Source organism: Balaenoptera acutorostrata, chromosome 16, assembly GCF_949987535.1.
Source record: "Balaenoptera acutorostrata chromosome 16, mBalAcu1.1, whole genome shotgun sequence".
Classification (NCBI taxonomy): domain Eukaryota; kingdom Metazoa; phylum Chordata; class Mammalia; order Artiodactyla; family Balaenopteridae; genus Balaenoptera; species Balaenoptera acutorostrata.
Genome location: NC_080079.1, coordinates 31,162,940 through 31,184,189, shown reverse-complemented (window position 1 = coordinate 31,184,189; position 21,250 = coordinate 31,162,940). Strand labels below are relative to the sequence as shown.

At 42.0% G+C, this 21,250-nt stretch overlaps 1 protein-coding gene across 1 annotated transcript in view; it reads left to right on the top strand.

Moving 5' to 3' along the window:
- Positions 1 to 4,108: 4,108 nt before the first annotated feature.
- The window catches only part of PI4K2A (phosphatidylinositol 4-kinase type 2 alpha), a 26,394-nt gene continuing 9,252 nt past the window's right edge, over positions 4,109 to 21,250 (top strand). Inside the window, exons 1-5 of the mRNA XM_028167732.2 lie at positions 4,109 to 4,643; positions 11,428 to 11,628; positions 15,949 to 16,080; positions 16,447 to 16,600; positions 20,951 to 21,012. Coding sequence (XP_028023533.2) covers positions 4,209 to 4,643; positions 11,428 to 11,628; positions 15,949 to 16,080; positions 16,447 to 16,600; positions 20,951 to 21,012 — 984 coding nt within the window. The 5' untranslated portion in view covers positions 4,109 to 4,208. The remainder of the gene's footprint in view (positions 4,644 to 11,427; positions 11,629 to 15,948; positions 16,081 to 16,446; positions 16,601 to 20,950; positions 21,013 to 21,250) is intronic.

Genomic DNA, 21,250 nt, shown 5'->3' with positions numbered 1-21,250 from the left:
GCTCTCATAGGATTTACGGCCTCGTTGTGGAGAAGAAAAGGTTCATGTACATGGAAAAATCCAAGTCTATATTTAATTATTATATACTTAATTATTAAGAGAAGGCAGGAGAATGACGAGAGTAAGCAAATTTCTTCTCTGAATTTGGATTTCCTAATCTGTAGAAAAGGATGATAATAGTAATAATGATAAAGTCTCCCCAAGACTTGTATGAAAATACAATGTAAAATGCTCAGTACTGTGTCTGACATTGTAAGTGCTCAATAAACTGTAGTTTTAAAAGATTTGGATTCTGTGTTCAAATCCCATCTCTGCCACCAACTGTGTGTGACTTCAAGCAAGTTGGTAAGCTCTCTAGCCTGTGAAATGAGATTGCACTAGCAAACCTATAAGAGTCAATCCAGTTCTAACTCACTGGTTCAACATGCTGAACTGTGTGGTGTTAACTACGGATATAATTACAATAGTTGAGAGAACAGAGTGTCAAGAAAACAGATATTAGATTGGAGAATGTGTATTTAGAAAATATGAAGAAATAAGGTTAAATAGATTGTGGTCAAATTATGGATAGACCTGAAAAAGTAGAAGATAACGGTTTGCAAAATGTAGTTTCTTGAATCTGTAAATTTGTACACACAGAAAGTAGACTAGAGGTTACCAAGAGCCAGGGGAAGAGGATGTTATTGTTTAACAGGTACAGAGTTTTTGTTGGGATGATGAAAAAGCTTTGGGTATAGATAGTGGTGATGGTTACACAACATTGTGAATGTATTTAATGTCACTGAATTGGACACTTATGAATGGTTAAAATGATAAATATTACATATATTTTACCACAATAAAAAAATGTAGTTTCTTGATCAGAGCAGTGACACAATAAAACCAGTGTTTTAAGAGAATTAATCTGGCAGTGATACCCAGAGATGATCAGAGAGAGATTGGAAGCAGAGAAACTCAGAAGCTATTGCAATAATGTAGCTAAGACATCCTGAGAGTCTCAGAACTAATGCCGTATCAGTGAGGATGGAAAAAAAGGGGTAAACATGAGACACATTTTGCAGAAAAAATTAATAAGAAGCAATATAGTGTTAAAAGCATGGAGCTAGTCTGCCTGGATTTTGATCCAGTTCTGCCACTTACCAGCTGCATGACCACAAGCAAGTTACTTTACTCAGTTTCCAACATCATAGGGGCTGTAATGCCGGTTACGGGGCTTAATCTGTGTAGTGGACAAAAAACAATATTTGCCACATGCTTAGCATTTGGTAGGTGCTAGCTCTTAAAAGGCAATAGAGAGGGGCTTCCTTGGTGGCGCAGTGGTTGAGAATCTGCCTGCCAATGCAGGGGACACGGGTTCGAGCCCTGGTCTGGGAGGATCCCACATGCCGCGGAGCAACTGGGCCCGTGAGCCACGACTACTGAGCCTGCGCGTCCGGAGCCTGTGCTCCGCAACAAGAGAGGCCGCGATAGTGAGAGGCCCGCGTACCACCGCGATGAAGAGTGGCCCCCGCTTGCCGCAGCTGGAGGAAGCCCTCGCACAGAAACGAAGACCCAACACAGACAAAAATAAATAAATAAATAATTTTAAAAACTTAAAAAAAAAAAGTATATATATTAAAAAAAGGCAATAGAGAATGTATTGACACTTTTCAGTAAAAGGAAAATCAAGTTCTAAGAACTAAATACAGAAATAATTTCTGAGGGTTTTCCTTAGAGAAAACTCAGAATTCAAGGGAGAACTCTGAATCTTGGAGCTTTCCTTGACCACAATTTGAAGCTTAAGGGCTAAATGAGACGAATAATACTAAGAGGTCATCTCTGTGGCTATGGCCCCTGGGACATAAGAGGCAAGTATTAGTTAATTATTTGATGTCTTGTTAGGAAAAGGAAATAACATGTCTTGTAACTGAAAGGGGAAATTGAACCATCTGTATGGACCTTCGCCTAGAATGGTTTATTTGGTAAAAAAAAGTTAAAGATATTCCCATTGTTAAAAACAAGACAACAGGCCCCAAAGGGAGTCACTTACGCTAAGCCCTATGTCACTAAACCCAAACTTAATACTTTACTTAATTACAGTTTCAGCCTCTCCCAGACATGGAATCTTAAACGAGGCAATCTGGACTCACCTGGTCAGCACTAGTGAGGTAATCTTTCTGATAGACCCCTGCATCCCGGCCCGAAAGGAAGGTGAACATTGCCACAACCAATCTGCTTTCAGCTATAACTTACTTGGCCCGCTGCCTGTAAAGGTCTTTCACGTTGTACAGCTCCTCAGAGCTCCTTTCTATCTGCTACGTGGGATGCTGCCCAATTCATGAATCATTGAATAAAGCCCGTAAGATCTTTAAAATTTATCCAGTTGAATTTTGTTTTTTAACACCATACGTACAATTAAACAATTCTTTCAGTTTAGTACTACTACTTAGTTGTGGCAATAATTAGATTCAAGAAAGAATGATTTTTAAATATTGGTTACTAGGGGTCTGGTCATCTTTTGAGAAAACCCATGCCTCTAGTCTGTTGGTTACTTTAAACATAAAAACAAAAACAACATCAACAATAACCTCAGGTCCAGTGGTTAAGAATCAGCCTTCCAATGCAGGGGACTCGGGTTCGATCCCTGGTCGAGGAACTAAGATCCCACATGCTGAGGGGCAACTAAGCCTGAGTGCTGCAACTACAGAGCCCACGCGCTCTGGAGCCCGCGTGCCACAACTAGAGAGAAGGCCACACGCCCCAATGAAGGATCCCACGTGCCGCAACTAAGACCCAACGCAGTCAAAAATAAATAAATAAATAAATATTTTAAAAAACCCAATAACCTGAGCAGCGATAAAAAGCTACCATTCACTGAGTGCTTTTAATGTACTAAACACTATGCTAAGTTTTTAATGTACATTATCTTGATTCTTATTTAACCAGTTGAGGAAGGGATGATTATTCTCATTTTATAGAGGAAGACACTGAGGCTTAGAGAGTTAAGTAACATACAAAATAATAAGTGTGGAGCTGGAGTTCAAACTCAAATGTCTTTGATTCACTCTTTTCCCAATGATGAAATAAACATTCACATTTTAAGGCAAGACAAGAAAAACTTAAAAAATTTCTCTGCCAGTTTGGGCTTTCTTCCTCTCTAGTGTGCATTGTGCATCTGCATTATGCATTAACCAGACCTCCCCAATGGCAGAAATACCTGCTCAACCATAAAGATCAATTTTTCTTCTGGTGCCAACCATATAACTCCTTAGAAAATAACATTCCTTTCTCAATCCTTGTGTGTACAGACATATTTGGTGAACTTTATGTACAATTCCAATATATCATTTCCCTTAAAGATAGCGATTAGTGAAGAACAGACTGATTAGACGACCTGGGGAGATACTAGCCTGCACATAAGAGAAGTTCTTAGCATAAATACTTATGACTTTATTAATGTTACTAGCCATATTACTTGTATTCTGCCTGTTCTACAGGATTATTGTTTCTCACATTACCAAATGTGTGACTGAGCCTCTGATAAAATTAATGATGATTAGCTGACTTGAAATGATTGACCAAATATATAGTCCTATAAGATCAATGCTGTAGGACCTCTCTGGCGGTCCAGAGTTTAAGACTCCGTGCTTTCGTAAGCCAGAAAGAGAAAAACAAATATCATATATAAACGCGTATATGTGGAATCTAGAAAAATGGTACAGATAAACCTATTTGCAGGGCAGGAACAGAGACGCAGACGTAGAGAATGGACATGAGGACACAGGGGGAGAAGGAGACGGTGGGACGATTGGGAGATTAGGAATGACATATATAAACGACTAGAATGTGTGACTGAGGAGCTAGGCTGCTTTATTATAAACTTCCAAACAAGGGCCAGCAATCGGAATCTAAGGGCGGGGCGGGGCTGGTAAGAGCAGAAGGCGTGTCTGACCGGGGGCTGGCTCCTGGAGCATGCGCAGTCTTCACAGAAAGTGACCGGCGAAAAGTGCAGAGGACGCGATTGCGTAGGCATTGTTTCTGATTGGCTACCGTTCACCCGCGAGGGGTCGTGTCTACTCTTCGCCAAGTAAACAGGGAAGGTAGGGGCGGGGCCAAAGAGGCGTCGGGACCTGGTTGGCCCGGGGAGGGTTGGGGGTTTCGCGGATTGGTCCCAGCCGGGATCTCAGCTGTGTGAAGCGCACCGGGTCCTGGAGCCCGCGGCCTCAGGGATGGACGAGACGAGCCCACTCGTGTCCCCTGAGCGGGCCCAACCCCCGGACTACACCTTTCCGTCCGCCTCGGCCGTTCACTTTCCGCAGGTGCCGGGGGGCGCGGTCCGCGTGGCGGCGGTGGCCGGCCCGGCCCCCTCTCCGCAGGGCTCGCCAGGCCACGACCGGGAGCGGCAGCCACTGCTGGATCGGGCCCGGGGCGCGGTGGCCCAGTGTCAAACCCAAACCATGGCGGCGCAGGCCCAAGCCCTGGCCGCCCAGGCCGCGGCGGCGGCGCACGCCGCGCAGGCCCACCGCGAGCGGAACGAGTTCCCGGAGGACCCCGAGTTCGAGGCGGTGGTGCGGCAGGCCGAGGTGGCCATCGAGCGTTGCATCTTCCCCGAGCGCATCTACCAGGGCTCCAGCGGAAGCTACTTCGTCAAGGACCCTCAGGGGGTGAGAGCGGGCTGGGGACCGCGGCCGCCGGCATCGGGGAGGGTGGGCCTGTCCGGGGAAGTTTGAGGGTTCGCACAGCCAGAGGGAGAACGGGGGTTTGAAAGGCTGAGAAAGGGAGAAACTTCATAGTGCAGAGCCCCTTGGCAGGACTTTGGAATTCCACTGAGGACTGGAGACGGAGAAGCTGTCCGGAATGAAGAAATAACTCAGAACTTATTTGGTAGGGGAGGAGTGAGCGGAGAATGAAAAGAGGAAATTGACCAGATACAGGCGAGGGGCCCAGCGGTGTGATGGGCCAATCGGCCTCTGGACAGAGACGCGCGGGGAGATGCTGCTTTCTAGTAGGTTCTGTATTCGGCCACTGACGTACTGTTTTGAGCTTTGAGCCCGTCCTCTCTTTTTGGACCGAACCAGTGTTGTCGCTGTTCATTGAGGAGGACGGGTGACCCATCAGAGGCTCTGAGGGTTCATTCCCAGCCTTCTCTGTTGTGGGGACGTCTCCTGCCACCGACCCAGGCCCCTTATTGGCAGACGTTTGTTGTAAGAGTGGGTGGACTCATCAGTTTCATTTGTCCTGGTTATTGCTCACTTCTGGGAAATTCTTCAAATCCTTCTTGTGGCTCCTCAGTTTAGAATGTGAAGTTTGAGAAACATGGGACTGTCAGCTACCTTTTCCTTTCATTTCTCACCCAGGACTGTCAGCAGTTTGCTTTTTTAACAAAGGCGGAGTGTTTGTTTGACCTTTATTTTGTCCCTTGTATGTGTTTAAAGGGGGATGGGATGGGGCATGGAGTGACCAGGGCGGCTCTAAAGTGACCTTTATTCTTTTGATAACCATAGGAGGATTTAAGGCATTTAGATCAAACTAGAGGTATCTTTGGAATATCAATGAGTCAAAAAAAAAATCAAATCTTCCCTGTTAAAGTTCTCAGATGGACTAGAATGGTTTGTTGGAAAAATGTATTATTGTTATGCTTATTAAAATGATGGGTATCAGAGCTCCCTCACATTTTCTCTGCATCTCTCTTGAGTGAACTCTTGAGATGGGTGGTGTGTTCTTTTGGTAGGATGTTGTTGTCCCTGAATTATCACCAAGAACCAGAGAGCAATTCTGCCATCAAATCAGTTAACATAAACTGAGACGGGGGAAAGCTTCGAGAGTAGTGAGTCTTTCAAATAAGGGAGCAGTGAGTTAAATCGAAAGCTCAAACAGGAACCATCACTTCTAGAAGAAAAGAAAGAAAGGTGGCTGTCCTGAGGTTTAAAGGTTAGCAAGATGTTTTCATCTTTTTTATTTAGGAACCAGAGTGAGATCTAAGACATGAATGGATTTTATTTTATTTTGTAGTTGTTTGCTTGTTGGCTGATGTAAGAAGGGGCTAAGATTATCTTTGTTAGGTACAGAAGCAGGAGGAAGGTTTTTGTTTTTCTTTCATGACACTGTTAGAGCTCCACTGTAACACTGGAAGTGTGTCAGGTCAGCAGAGAAGTGTTCTGGTGCTCTGACAGGTGGAAGTAATATGATCTCTCAATTCTACCTGGCAGGTAAAGTACTACCACCTCAGTACATAGGGCACAGAGAATGACAGACTATGGGTATGCTTCTTGGTGATTTGCAGGATCTTAGTCTCTCAAATTTCCTGGCCACTGTCCTTTCTTAGAGGGGAAGTCAAGACACATATGACTGGATAAAACTTATTAGTGTAACCATCCTGTTCACACTGAGGAAAATGTGGTTCAGGGCAGAGGATCACTTCCTAACTGCTATGGTGGGTTATACTGGACCACAGACTCACTGTAGTTAGTTTTGTCATCTTTGGCCCTGCTGCAAATGTGTTTAACTATTTTATTTAAAAATACGTAGATAGCATTTACTGTATGCCAGGTACTATTTAAAATGCTTTACAAATAATAATTCACTTAATACTCATAACACCTTCAGAGGTAGGTACTATTATTGCCCCCACAGACGATGACACCGAGGCACACAGTATACCTAATTTGCCCAGGGTCTCACAGCTATTAAGTAGGAGGCAGGATTCAGACCCAGGCAGACTGGTTCCAGAGTTCATGCTCCTAACTACTATGTCCTGCTGCCTCAGAGTTAGTCATCTGAACCTCTGGTTTCTCTTTTCAGCTACCATATTGGTTAAGACTAAATTTGGCTGTGTGTGACAGAAACCTTAAAATAATAATAACTTGAATAAAAGTACATTTGACTCTCATAAAAGAAGTCTGCAGACTGCTCAGAGCTGGGATGGCATTTTCCTTTATCATGGATGCAGTATGAACAATATGCATCCGACCGCCCGGCTGGTCAGCCATCCCTAGCAAGTGGCTTCCACTTCGTGATCCAAGGTGGCTGCTCAAACTGCAGACATCTTGCCTGCTTTTCAGCCAGTTGGAAGAAGGAGAGGGAGAGGAAGAGGGAGAGGATGCCCTTTCCCTGTAGGACGTTTCCTAGAAGTTGCACCAGACTCTTCTCCTTACATCCCATCGTCCAGAACTTAGCTGCAGTAGTGGCTGGGAACTGTAGTCTTTATTTTGCCCAGCTAAAAATCAGGGACCTGTGTCCAAGGAAGAAGAGGGAACAGAGATTGGGGGAATCAGCAGTTTCTGCCACAGGTACTTTGGAGCTGGACAGTCTGAAAGGTTCTTAAAGATAACAGCCCTGATTCCATTTCCCATTTTAGGGTGGTTTCTTTCTCGGGATGAGCAAGTAGGGACCTGGAACAGTAAGATGGAAAATGCTAGATTAGGAGTCATGGTAGCGTGTTCATATTACCCTCCTCACCTGCATACATCCTTGTGCTTCAGGTCTCATGCTCAGTCATCTACGAAAGTATTTTTTGAGCATTTTCTGTTTTGAGAGGCTAGTAATTCTAGGTGTTCATGTTGCCAAAACATAGAACAGCATGTGACTGACTAGTTTATTGGGAGGAGTAAATGAGATACCACACATGAAAGCCCCTGGCCTAATTCCTGGTGCTTAGCAGGAGTTCAGAGTGTTTTGTTTCGTTTTTAAGTTACATGCCCACTGACCTCTGGATTAGGCTTTCTTGGATACGTGGCACTGAATAAAGCAAAAGTAGTATAATTCTGAGATGATCCTTTCATATTGAGAATAGTAATTCATTAGATAATGCTCATTGGTGTTTGCGACACAATTCTACAGATACTGCTCACATGTTCTAGGAGCTTGGCCTTGTATCAGTAATTTTCAACCTTTTAAAAATACTTTATTCACCAAGAGTTTGTCATGAAAACAGTACAGTATTATTTTCCATTTTTCAAATATAAAATTATGTTGTAATATTGAATGTGTTTCTTCTAACCACCTGTGCCCTCCAGGAAATTTTGATGTCCTAACATTTGGTTGAGAATGACACTAATAGCCAAATAAAGAATAAAGATCTCAAACAGAGTAACTTTTTTATTACTAAAATGTTAAGACACAGTCATGTTTGTATACCATATATAGGTATAGTTCTGGAGATTTTTAAGCATCATCTACCATCTGTTACAGGGAGCTGTCCCAGGCCACAAGTTGTAATGGATGAGGCAGGTTGGGTCGATGGCAGTGGATAGGAAAATAAATACAGGCTGAATCTTTTTTATTACATTCTACTTAGATCCTATCTTCTTTCAGGGTCTCATATATTTGGAGTAGTCCATCCCTCTCTTTTGTAAAAGTTACATGTAAATAAGGCTTCTCTACCTAAATAGCTAAGTCAAAGAATGCTGTTTCCATCCAACCTCCAACAGAATACAGACTTGTCTTTTTCACTCTCATTTCCTTATGAGTGTACAGCAGAGATTTCCAGAGGTTGCATGATGTATGATATTGAAACAGATTGAATTTTAAAGAAGATGTGAGAATACAGTTGTCTTTTATTGAGCCAAACATTAGAGATTTGCAAAATGTAAAACAATGCCAGTCTTCTCACTAAATGTTTTTTAAAATAGTTATTTTTCATAAAAACATGTCACTTATGTTAACATGTAATAGGCTTATTTTTATGATTAGGTGAATTAATAAATAGTTTTAACATTTTAGTTTAAATTTCTAGTACAGCAAATATAGATTTTACCCATGTATATAAAAGCTTTTGGGGTCTTTAATAGTTTTTAAGAGTTTAAAGGGACCTTGAAACCAAAAAGTTTGAGAACCGTCCACTTTGTGTTGACCAAACTTAAAAAAACCCCTGTTTATTATGCGTTATTTTTGCATATGTCACTGCATAGTATGAGTGATGTGCTTGAACTGCGTTAGATTTTAGCACAGCATAGTACCCTCCTCCGTGGGGCTGCCGCGTAGATACAGGAAACCCTTTGGGTCCCAGGTTTCAGTAACTGGTTGTGGGTCTGGCACCAGCCAGTGAGTGGCCCCTTGCTTCCTTGTGCAGTGCTGTTTTTATCCCCAAGTTCATGGATTGCTGCTGCTTGAGCTACCTGCACCTTAACCCCTTTATTAAAAGGGGTTTTAGTAAGTGGGTGTTAAGGGAGGGTGTTTTTAAAATATTGACGTCAAACTGAAGCTTTCTCCTAAATGTAATAAAGGAATTGAAAGTATATTGAAGAAGAGAAAGGTTGGTGAAACAAATTAGGCAGTAGTTATTTTCCTTCTCAACCAAGTATTGGTGGGTGGCTTTAGAGTTTGTTTTCTATGAATTAGAAGAATATTCTTGAGTGTTCTGTAACACAGTTGATTATGTGACGTTAACATTAGCTTTGGAAATTAGGCCAGAGGCTGCTTTATGTGTCTATCTAGGAAACCCACAGAGTGCTGATGCACTGTCTTATAAGAACTAGGTACTGAGCAAATGTTGGCAGAATTGAATTGAACTGAGGCAACACTTAGTCCTGAAAGGCACTTGTCTCCCCTTCTGTCTGAATGTCCTTCTGTTCCTCCATCCTTCCCACCCTACCATTCCCCTGTTTGTCCATTCCAGGCATTATTATTTAATGAAACCCTTGTAATACTGAGAGAACCACTATTACTAATGCTTTTAGAGTCAACAAAATGCTTTCTGATTCTCCTTATGGTGGAAGGAAATTGAGAAGTTTGAGAGGTCAGTCTATAAAAGATGCTTGGCTGCAGTGTTGGCCTTCAGGTTCTGCTTTCTTTTCTTTTCTTTTCTTTTTTCCGGCTGCACCGTGTGGCTTTCGGGATCTTAGTTCCCCGACCAGGGATCAGACCTGTGCCCCCTGCAGTGGAAGTGCAGAGTCCTAACCACTGGATTGCCAGGGAATTCCCAAGTTCTGCTTTCTTTAAGTGGAAGTATTTAAGCCTCAGCCCTGTTATTTTTCAGCCTCACTAATAGTAGGAATGTCTTGGTTTCCCTTTCACTGGGGACCAGCTTGCAGAACTCCACATTATGCCTCAGTTGAACTGACTGGTGGGTTCTGGGATGGGCCTCAAGTTGTACTGTGGTTTCACTGCCCAGGTTCCAGAGAGTTACAGTGGAGTCATCAGTCATTCTCTGTATGGTAAGCCACTTACTACTGCTGCTGTGTGATTCAGAGCCCAGGGTTCCAGGGGTACAGAGACAGAGAGGAAGATTGCTAAAATAGGCCTCTTCCTAGCCACTTTAGATAAGAATGTAATTCTGAAGACTTATAATATGAATATATGCATTTGACTTTTTCCGGTGAATAAGTAAGTTTGTTTATCGTTAAGAATAAATTGATTCTTTTGGAGGAGGAAAGTTCTGTATTTCTCTTGCCCTCTCAAATCCTTGCAAGGCTTCTTGAAGGGACTGTCCTCAAGATTGACCAGTTATTGTTTTAGACATGTGCCTAGCCAGTTCCTAATATGAGTACTTAACGCAGGCAGGTGGATTTGTGTTTTTTGCTGTGACCAGCTATTCAGGAAGTGACACCCACAGGAAAATGTCTTATGACCTAGACTATCTTGAGTTGGCTGTGGGGTGAGGGGAGAGGGAGAGTCATATGATATAAAGATGAATCACTTGAATAGCATATTTACTTTACTTTTCTTCCTTTGAAAGTACCAGCTTGGGGAGTGGAAGGAATGACATAAATATAAAACAACCTCAGAGGCCTGACTGGCTTGGGGAAGAAACCTTCAGGAGGGAAGGCCTTAGTTTCTAGATTGCAGCAGCAGCCCATATGTCCAAGGATCTTTGAGGATTAAGTTACTGTCTGCTAGAGAAGATGGATCTTAATCTTTGTGGCCTCTCATGTCCTGATCGCTTGCCTATCAGAATTACTTCAAAGAACCCCATTCTAACCAGATAGCAGATCCTTTTTCTTGCTGTGATTTTTCTCTTCCATTGCTCTTAGTTTGTCATTCCTAAACTTTTTTAAGGTTTGTTAACACGCGGAGGGGGTGGGTGTGGAATAGTAAGGCCAATAGAGGAAACTACCATTGATGAAAGAATTTTCTTAACCTCATTCTGTAAGACCTTACTAATTTCCTTTCAGTTAATACTTTTTTGAGTCTTTCCATAATTGATGCAGAGCAACAGCATGTATGAGTGTACCTTAGAAGTTGGGGTTTGATGGTGTTAGAATCTGTTGTACCGTATATATCAGCCTTGGCACCTTCTCTGGCCACAGCCCTTTCTGGCAGGGGGTCTCTCAGCTGCTCATGTGAGCTGGTGTCTTCCCCTTTCAAGCTGGGGGAGAAGCCAGTGTCTAACTGTACGTAGGGATTGTCTGCCTATGCCCTCTCATTTCTTTCTAGATTCCTGCTGACTTGGTCTGTGAGCTACTTTAATCAACTTGCCTTTAACATCCTCTTTTTCTTTTGTCTCTGTAGAAAATCATTGCTGTTTTCAAACCCAAGAATGAAGAGCCATATGGGCATCTTAATCCTAAGTGGACCAAGTGGCTACAAAAGCTGTGCTGTCCCTGCTGCTTTGGCCGTGACTGCCTTGTCCTCAACCAGGGCTATCTCTCAGAGGCAGGGGCCAGCCTGGTGGACCAAAAACTGGAACTGAACATTGTACCCCGTACAAAGGTTAGTCTCCAGGAAGCCTTACTGCCTGGCCAGAGTTTTCCTGGACCTAAGCCCTGCTACGTGTTAGTGGGACTGCTAGATCCAGTGAGGGCTATTTGTGCCCTGAGTCTAGGGTTCTCAGCCCTTTTTTTGGTGGGGGTGGTAGGTTTAAGCTCATGGTTTGATCATGTGATGAAAGCTATCCTGAGAAGGATACACATAAATTTTCTGCACACAGTTTCAGGAAGTTCACTGACCTGATGCACATGTATGGGCTCCCTGGGTCTTTGGATCCCAGGTAACCCCAAGCTGGTTAGAAACCTAGCTACTTTTGTAGCTTACTCTGTTAGATTTCTGAGCTATTCCAGGATTTAGATACAGTCTAGAATGGACTAGCTAATGTCAGCTAAGCACTAATGCAAGGTCTGCCAAGGAGGACTCTAGGATTGGCTGAGGGTTAGAGTAAAGGTCTGGCCTGAACATCTACAGGGAACTGACATGGAATTCTCCTCACCCATCTTTATGCTATGGAATTCTGGTACTTGTCTGAACATAACAAAATCGGGTTCCCAGATCCAGGCAATTCCACACTTAGAATGGATTTGTACATACCTTGTATGTGTTATAGACTTAGCTGAGGTTCTATTGATGGGTCTGGACCATACGCGGCCCCCGCCCCCTCGCCCCTTGCAAAAACATGCTTTAATATAGAATTTATTGCATACAGTTTCAGGAAGTTTACTGACACTAGGTTAAGAACCCCTTTACTACAGGGTGTCTCATGAGACCTTCCAAGGGTTCTGAGGGGAAGAAATCTGCGGGTCAGCATATGAACATCTAAGGACACGTCGTCACTCATTTAGTATGTGGCTCCCTGAGATTTAGTAACAACTTAAGGTGAAACTCTGATCTGATGCTTTAAGGCTGCAGGGGCATCTTTGTATCTCTGGGTCTTAATCCTCTTTGAAAATCTGATAAAAGCTATAAATCTTGTTCCCACAAAAAATACATATATTTGCAATTATTGCATATAATTTCAGGAGGATGGTTCATAGACAAGTTGAAGTCCACCCTTTGACCCATAGGATCTAGATTTAAAACCCCTGCTTGAGGTTTTCTTTGCCTGTTTAGATAGCAGGCTGGGGGCAAAGAGCCTGATCAGCAGACAGGAGCTTCCCTTCAAATCTGTTTTTTCTGTTTTCCCAGGGTATGTTAGAAGAAAGTGTGATTGTTGTGGATGTTTAACTGTGTCTGCTCCTTTGCCACCAAACTTCAAATAAGCCAACTAATTTGTTAAGGTTGTAGAAGTAGGGACCACTTCTTGAAATTTCCTTCTCTCATTCTCAGCACCTAGCAAAGTACTATACTTATAGGAAGCATTTCTTAAGTACCAGCTGAATCAGTGGATAGATACCAAACCATGAAAAAACAGTAACAGAGATCCCCCAACCTCAGGCCAATGGAGAGAATGTTTGATTGTAGTTCCGGGCTTGTAGCTGCCATCTGACACCTAAGTCACTGCCTGGCCTTGTGCAGCTCATTCCTTCCCTTTATACTTAGTTCTCTCTGTGTGCGTATAGTTAAACGGCACATTGAACATCTTGTATGATAATTAAAGATCCTAAGATCTCCTGCCTAACCTGAAATCCTCCTACTAGGCCCCTCCTAGACTCTAGAAATGCTTCTAAGTACTCCATGCTCATCACTGTAGTTTCCTTTCTTTGCTAGGTAAATAGCAGACCACCCATGCCCTGTGCCTGTCTGCTTTGCCTGTGCTTCTCGAGTGCAGTGCCTAAGAATCAGAGGGCTTGAGTCCAAATTCTGGTGCTGCAGCTCTTTACTGGGTGACCCTTGGGCAAGTCACCCCCATATCCCCTGCCCATTCAGTCTCCTCACTATAAAAATAGGGACATAAAGAGGTCCTACTTTAGAGAGTGGCTATGAAGATTGCACAAGTTAATCCATGTTGAACATGTAGCCCAGCAGCTGGCACAGTGTAAACACTCCATACATCTTCGCCTGTGGTATTTTTATGACTATTCTAATAATTAATGTCACACAATCCCTTTCTTCCCTATCTCTGGGCTTCCTCTTTCCCTGTTAGAGAACTTTAATAAGGCCTGAGGATCTTTTACATCAAAAAATCAACAACAAAAACACTTGTCTTCCATGAGACTGAGATGAGACAGAACTTTGCAAGCTTAACATACATTTGTGGGACTTGTGCCTGGTGGCGCAGTGGTTAAGAATCTGCCTGCCAATGCAGGGGACACAGGTTCGAGCCCTGGTCTGGGAAGATCCCACATGCCGTGGAGCAGCTAAGCCCGTGCGCCACAACTACTGAGCCTGCACTCTAGAGCCCGCGAGCTACAACTACTGAGCCTGTGCACCACAGCTGAAGCCTGCGCTCCTAGAGCCCGTGCTCCGCAGCAGGAGAAGCCGCAACAAGAGAAGCCACTGCACTGAGAAGCCCATGCACCACAATGAAGAGTAGCCCCCGCTCACCGCAACTAGAGCAAGTCCATGCACAGCAACGAAGACCCAACGCAGCCAAAAATAAATAAATAAATAATTTATTTATTTAAAACAAAACAAACAAGCCAAAAAAACCCACATATATTTGCAAGCTTTACATTACAGCTGTTGGACAATAGTAAGAGGAAATCTCTCCCCTCCCTCCCTCCCTCCCCACCCTTGTGACAGGATTCTATCCAGTTGATCAGAGCATCTGTCACTATGGAAACGGGGCTCACTTGAGATGGAGCTTCAAACAGTAAGGCTGTAATTCTCACTCGATCGCTATCTCTGCTCTCTGTTCCTGCAAGGTTTCAGGTTGTGATAGTTTCATTAGTCATAGGGAAAGAGTGGTTGGTTACAAAAATTGATCAAAAATAAATCTGATGGGGGGAAAGGGTGGTTTATGGCTTGAGAGCCAGTGTTTTCACCATGGAAACTGGCAAGGTAGTCTTAGGAAAGCCTTTTCTCCCCTTTATTCCTGTGCCTGTGTTTCCAGATTTGTAAGGCAGAGAGTGCTAACCTACAGTACTTTGCACATCCGTTTTAGGTACTCTGTTAAAACTGGATGGATGGATGGATGGGAGGAAGGGAATTATTTTATGCTGTCTCTGAGATTTTGGGGGCAAAATAATTAGTTATTTGTAATGAATTTTGCAAGGCTTAGGAAAAGAAAGAATTTTCTTATAAATTTGATTTTAGGTATTTATATGGTAAAACTCACTTATAGCTGTCTCTGAAAGAAGCTCGTAACTCTTTCATTCATTCACTTGATAAATGAGCATGTGCCAGGCACTGTGTTAGGTACTAGGGATGCTAATGTAAAAAAGATGTTCTCATCCACCCCACATTTCTTTAGTCTTAAGAAACAAGTTAGATATACAAATGGATAATCACAAGACAATGTGATAAGTGTGATAATGGACACACATATGGATTATGGATTACAGTGATATCACTGCAGTTTGACAAGTGTAATATTGGTGGCCTATTAAAAAATTTTTTTTGAATAGGTAGTGCATGCATCTAGTGCAAAAATTAGAAGGCACAGTAGAGTAAACAAAGAAGAGTAATTCAGCCTCTCTCCCACCCCTGTCTTCCAGCCACTTGGTTTCCTTCCTCAGAGGCAGCTGTTATTACTAGTTTCTTGTGTAATATTCTAGATACAGTCTATGTAAATATATAGCAACTCACTAAAAATTAAAACCAATTTTAATATTTGTTTAATTTTTGAATGTAAATAATTGTACATAGTACAGAATTCAACAGGAAATAAAAGAGTACAGAGTAAATTGCAATTTGTTTTTATTTGGAGAGAAAATAGGCACTGGGCCATCTTCTCCTAACCCAGGAGGTAGCTGTAGTGGTCAGGGTAATTCATGCTAGCTGCTGTAACAACCCCTGAATTGCAGTGGTTTAACACAGTAGGAATTCTTGCTCACATCAAGACCCATGCCAGTTAGGCAGCTCCCCTAGATCCCATGTCACTCCAGGTAGCGGCAAGAGATCTAGGATCCTTCCATGATGTGGTTTTGCCATCTCAGAGCCCTTCATTTCCAGCTGCACAAATTGGGGAACGTGAACTAAAGATCATGGGAGATTTTACGGGCCAGGCCTGGAAGTAACGGGCATACATCACTTTGTCAACATTCTGTTGACCTGAACTAGTCATATACTCTATCCTGGCAGCTAGAAAGGCTGAGAAATGCATTCCTTCTACGTGCTGAAGAGGAACAGTATTGGTGAGCATCTAGCTATTCTCTGCCATGGTGGTATAGTTCCTTAAATTTGACTCTAACCTAGGTGTCTCTTCTGTTTCCACTGTAGGTAGTATACCTGGCCAGTGAGACCTTCAACTATAGTGCCATTGACCGAGTGAAGTCCAGGGGCAAGCGGCTTGCACTGGAAAAAGTGCCAAAAGTTGGGCAGCGGTTTAACCGCATCGGGCTACCGCCAAAGGTATAGACTGCGCCTCGGTGGCTTACCAAAGGTGATGATTTATAGTGGCATGATCATCCAAGTGATGAAGCAAGGTGTCTACAGACTTACCTATGGACACTTGAATAGCCTGCCCGGAGGCTTCTGTCTTGCTCATTTCTGTTAAGGGCCTAAGGTTTGAGGAATAATTCTCCAAAGAGACCCTAACTTTCTCACTTTACTCCTCTGGACCATTTAGCTGGGCTTCCTGAATTTGGATGAGCAATTACTGTCACAGCCCTTTCCTGATATAAACTCCACAGGGCCTTAGTGGGTACCTGGCTTACTCCTGGGATCTTTGCACTTGGGCTGTAGGGAAATACCTTTATTCTTCCTTTTTGGTTGCAGGTTGGTTCATTCCAGCTCTTTGTTGAAGGGTACAAAGATGCAGACTACTGGCTGCGTCGTTTTGAAGCAGAACCTCTCCCTGAGAACACTAACCGGCAACTACTGCTGCAGTTTGAACGGTTGGTGGTGCTGGATTACATCATCCGCAACACTGGTGAGCAGCTGTGGGTGGTCCTGTGCCCTGTGCCAGACTGTGATGAGGCACAGGGGAGACCTGGAGGCTTGCAGAGCTTAGTATCAGAGTACCCTATCAGGATGAGTTTAGTCTAATACATAAGGGTTATGCACATTTGGAGAGGGTCTTGAAAATACTTTTCCTAGACAAGCCTTGTTCAGGCACATCATGTGTAGTTATCAGAAGTGGTGAGTACTTACGTTTTATCTTTGCCTCTTTCCTGGTCCCAGACAGAAGACACTTTGGCTCTTCCAAAGCAACGCGAAGAGTCCTCTTATCCTTGATCTCTAGTCATTCATGGTAGCCCGGCCTATCACAGAACAGTTTTGTCTTTAAATACCTCATCTAAGTGGACTTATACACCATTTTCATTCTCTGACTGGCTTATTCACTTAGCATAATGTCCTCAAAGTTCATTCATATTGTAGGCTGTGTCAGAATTTCTTTCCTTTTTAAGGCTGAATAGTAGTCCATTGTGTGTATATACCACATTTCACTCATCCATTAATCTGGCTACAGAAACTTGCTTCATGGTTGCTTCCACGTTTTAGCTATTGTGAGTAATTCTGCTATGAACGTGGGTGTGCAAATATCTTTGAAACCCTGCTTTCTGTTCTTTTGAGTGTATACCCAGAAGTGGAATTGCTGTATCATATGGTAATTCTATGTTGAGAATTCTTTTAGGAACCGCCGTACTGTTTTCCATGGCAGGTGCACCATTTTACATTCCCATCAGCAGTGCACAAGAGTTCCAATTTGTCCACATCTTCACCATCACTTGTTATTTTCTGTTTTTTTGATAGTAGCCATCCTAATAGGTATGAGGTGGTATCTCATTGTAGTTTTGATTTGCATTTCCCTAATGAGAGTGATCTTGAGCATCTTTTCATGTGCTTTTTGGCCATTTGCATTTCTTCTTTGGAGAAATGTCTGTTCAAGTCCTTTGCCCATCTTTGAATCGGGTTGTTTTATTTTTGTTGAGTTGTAGGAGTTCTTTATATATTCTGGATATTAATCCCTTATCAGATACATGACTTGCAACTATTTCCTCCCATTCTGTGGGTTGCCTTTTTATTCTGTTGATAGTGTCTTTTGATGCAATTAATTTAAAATTTTTCATGAAGTATTTTTTTTCCTTTTTTTAATCTATACCTTTCGTGTCATATCTAAGAAATCACTGCCAAATCCAATGTCATGAAGCTTTGCCCTATGTTTTCTTCTATGAATTTTATAGTTTTAGGTCTTAGATTTAGGTCATGGATCCATTTTGAGTTAATTTTTGTTTATGGTGTTAGGTAAGGATCCAACTTCATTCTTGTGTATGTAGATATCCAGTTTTCCCAGCACCATTTGTTGAAAACATGGTCTTTTCCCTATTGAATGGTCTTCCTACCCTTGTCAAAAATTGTTTGATCATAAATGCAAAGGTTTATTTCTAGAGTCTCTATTCTAGTCCATTGGTCTGTCTTTATGCCAGTACCACACTGTTTTGATTACTATAGCTTCGTAGTAAGTTTTGTAGTAAGTTTGAAAGTTTTGGAGGAAATGTGAGTCCTCCAACTTTTTTCCTTTTCTGGATTGTTTTGGCTATTCGGGGTCCCTTGAGATTCAATATGAATTTAGGGTGAGTTTTTCTATTTCTGCAAAAAAGATCATTGGGATTTTTATAGAATTGCATTAAATTTCTAGGTTGCTTCACTTCAAGTAGTATTGATATCTTAACAATATTAAGTCTTCCATTCTATGAACATGGGGTGTCTTTCCATTTATTTATGTCTTCTTTAATTTCTTTCAGCAATGTTTTGTAGTGTTCATTATGCAAGTCTTTCACCTCCTTGGTAAACTAATTTCTAAGTATTTTATTCTTTTTGATGCTATTGTAAATGGATTTCTTTCTTTCTTTTTAAAAAATATTTATTTGTTTGGCTGCGCTGGGTCTTAGTTGTGGCACATGGGATCTTTGTTGCTCTTAGTTGTGGCACATGGGATCTTTTAGTTGCAGCGTGCGGGATCTAGTTCCCTGACCAGAGATCGAACCTGGGCCCCCTGCGTTGGGAGCACAGAGTCTTTTTTTTCTTTTTTTGTTTTTGGCTGCATTGGGTCTTCATTGCTGCACACAGGCTTTCTCTAGTTGCGGCGAGTGGGGGCTACTCTTCATTGCGGTATGCGTCCTTTTCATTGCAGCGGCTCCTCTTGTTGTGGAGCACAGGCTCTAGGCGTGCAGGCTTCAGTAGTTGCGGTGCGTGGGCTTGGTAGTTGTGGCTCGTGGGCTCTAGAGCGCAGGCTCAGTAGTTGTGGCGCACGGGCTTAGTTGCTCTGTGGCATGTGGGATCTTCCTGGACCAGGGCTTGAACCTGTGTTCCCTGCATTGGCAGGTGGATTCTTAACCACTGCGCTACCAGGGAAGTCCCTGGATTTGTTTCTTAACTTCCTTTTTTGGATTGTTCATTGTTATTGAATAGAAATGCAACTGATTTTTGCGGTCGACTTGGTATCCTGATACGTTTGCTGAGTTTATTTATTGGTTCTAACAGTTTTTTGTGGAATCTTTAGGGTTTTCTACATATAAGATCATATCATCTACAAACAGATAATTTTACCTTTTTATTTCCGGTTTGGATGCCTTTTATTTCTTTTTCTTGCATAATGCTCTGGTCTTTCAGTACTATGTTGAATAGAAATGGTAAAAGTGGGCATTTTTGCTTTGTTCAGGATCTTAGAAGAAGAGCTTTTGGTCTTTTCACCACTGAGTATGATGTTTGCTGTGGGTTTTTCATGTATGACTTTTATTATTTTGAGGTACTAGTCTGCTGGTGATTAATTTCCTATTTTTGTTTGTCTGAAAATATCTTTATTTCAGCTTCATTTTTGAGGAATATTTTTGCTGGGTATAGAATTTGGGATTGGCAGTTATTTTCTTTTAGCAGTATTTAAAAAACATTCTGTTATCTTCTTGCTCCCATGGTTTCTGTGGAGAAGTAAGTCGTCCATATTATTGTTGCCTTTCGAATGTAATCTGTCTTTTTCTCTAGATTCTTTTGAGATTTAGTCTGTGTTTGGTTTTCAACATTTTTACTGTGATATACCTAGGTATATTTTCCTTTGTATATACAAGCTTCCTTGAATCTATAGTTTGATATGTTTTGTCACTTTTGGAAAATTCTCAGCTATTGTCTCTTTAAATATTACTTCTGCCCATTTTTCTCTCTGTTCCTTCTGGGACTCCAAATTATATGTTGTTAGATATACATTCATGTATATATCATTTTTTCCTGGGTGCTTTATTCTGGTTTATTTCTTGTGGTCTGTCTTTCAAATCACTACTTTCTTTAGCACAATCTGCTATTAAACTTATCTATCGAGTTCTTAATTTTGGTAACTGTATTTTTAATTTTTTGAATTTTTGGTTCTTTTTATAGATTCCTGTTTTCTGCTGATGTTCTTAATCTTGCCTTTTATCTTCTTAAACATATTAAGGATTTTACCTTGAACATTTCAGAGTCTATATGTTCATTATTTGGGGCCCCTGTAGATTTGTTTTAATTTTCTTTTGTTTTTCTTGTTTTTATTTGTGTCATGTTGTCTCTTTGTATACCTCGTTATTTTTAATTGTCAGATATCGTATATCAGAAATTATAGAAACATTTGGAGGCCTAGGATGTTGGTATAAATCTTGTCTGGAAGGAGATGTTTGCTTTTGGCAAGCAGCTAGGGTCATCAGCAACCCAGGATCACTTTAACTTCAGGTATTGCGGGGAAATTCTGCTTACTTCCAGGGTTGTAGCCTGTCAGGTTTCAACCAAAAGCATGGATGATTTACCAGGGTTCCCCCACCTTACCCGTCACCAGGCTACAACTTTGTCTCCCTAGGTCCCCAGCGCTATTAGAACACTGCTCTACCTCTAGCCACCTCTTCCCAAATCAGCAGGTGCTGTAAGAGAAAAGAAGTCACGAATGCTGGACTCCCCTCTCTGGATTACCTTTTTCTCCCAGATCATGACACTTTAACTCTTAAGGGTCTTGTAAAATCTCCAGTGCCTTCAAGAGATTTAAAAATATTTTATCCAGGGACTTCCCTGGCGGTCCAGTGGTTAAGACCATGCTTCCACTGCAGGGGGAGTGGGTTCAATCCCTGGTCAGGGAACTAAGATCCCGTGCGGTGTGGCCAATAAATAAATAAATAAATAAGAATAAAAATATTTTATCTGTTTTTTGTAGTTGTTCTTAGTAGGATGATTGGTCCCCAAGTGTCCAGAATATCTAGTTCATCATTGCTGAAAGTGAAAATCACCCCAGTTTTTTCTACTAACTTCATATTTCTGTTCACAGATCGAGGCAATGACAACTGGCTGATTAAATATGACTGTCCAATGGATAGTGCTAGCTCTCGGGTAAGCGGTTGATCTATATCTTGAAGGAGAGGATGAGGTGTAGTATATGCATAATATGAAAGCATGTAGTGGGGTGATATTTAGGTCACGTAAGTTCAGAGGAATCAGGATAGCACATGTCTTTAAAATTGATAGGTTAATATTTGGAAGAGCTTTTCTCAATTTGTTTTTTAAGGAATATCCTGCTAATGATAGGGATAGAATGAAGAAAAGTACAAATAAGTTTGGAACATATTAC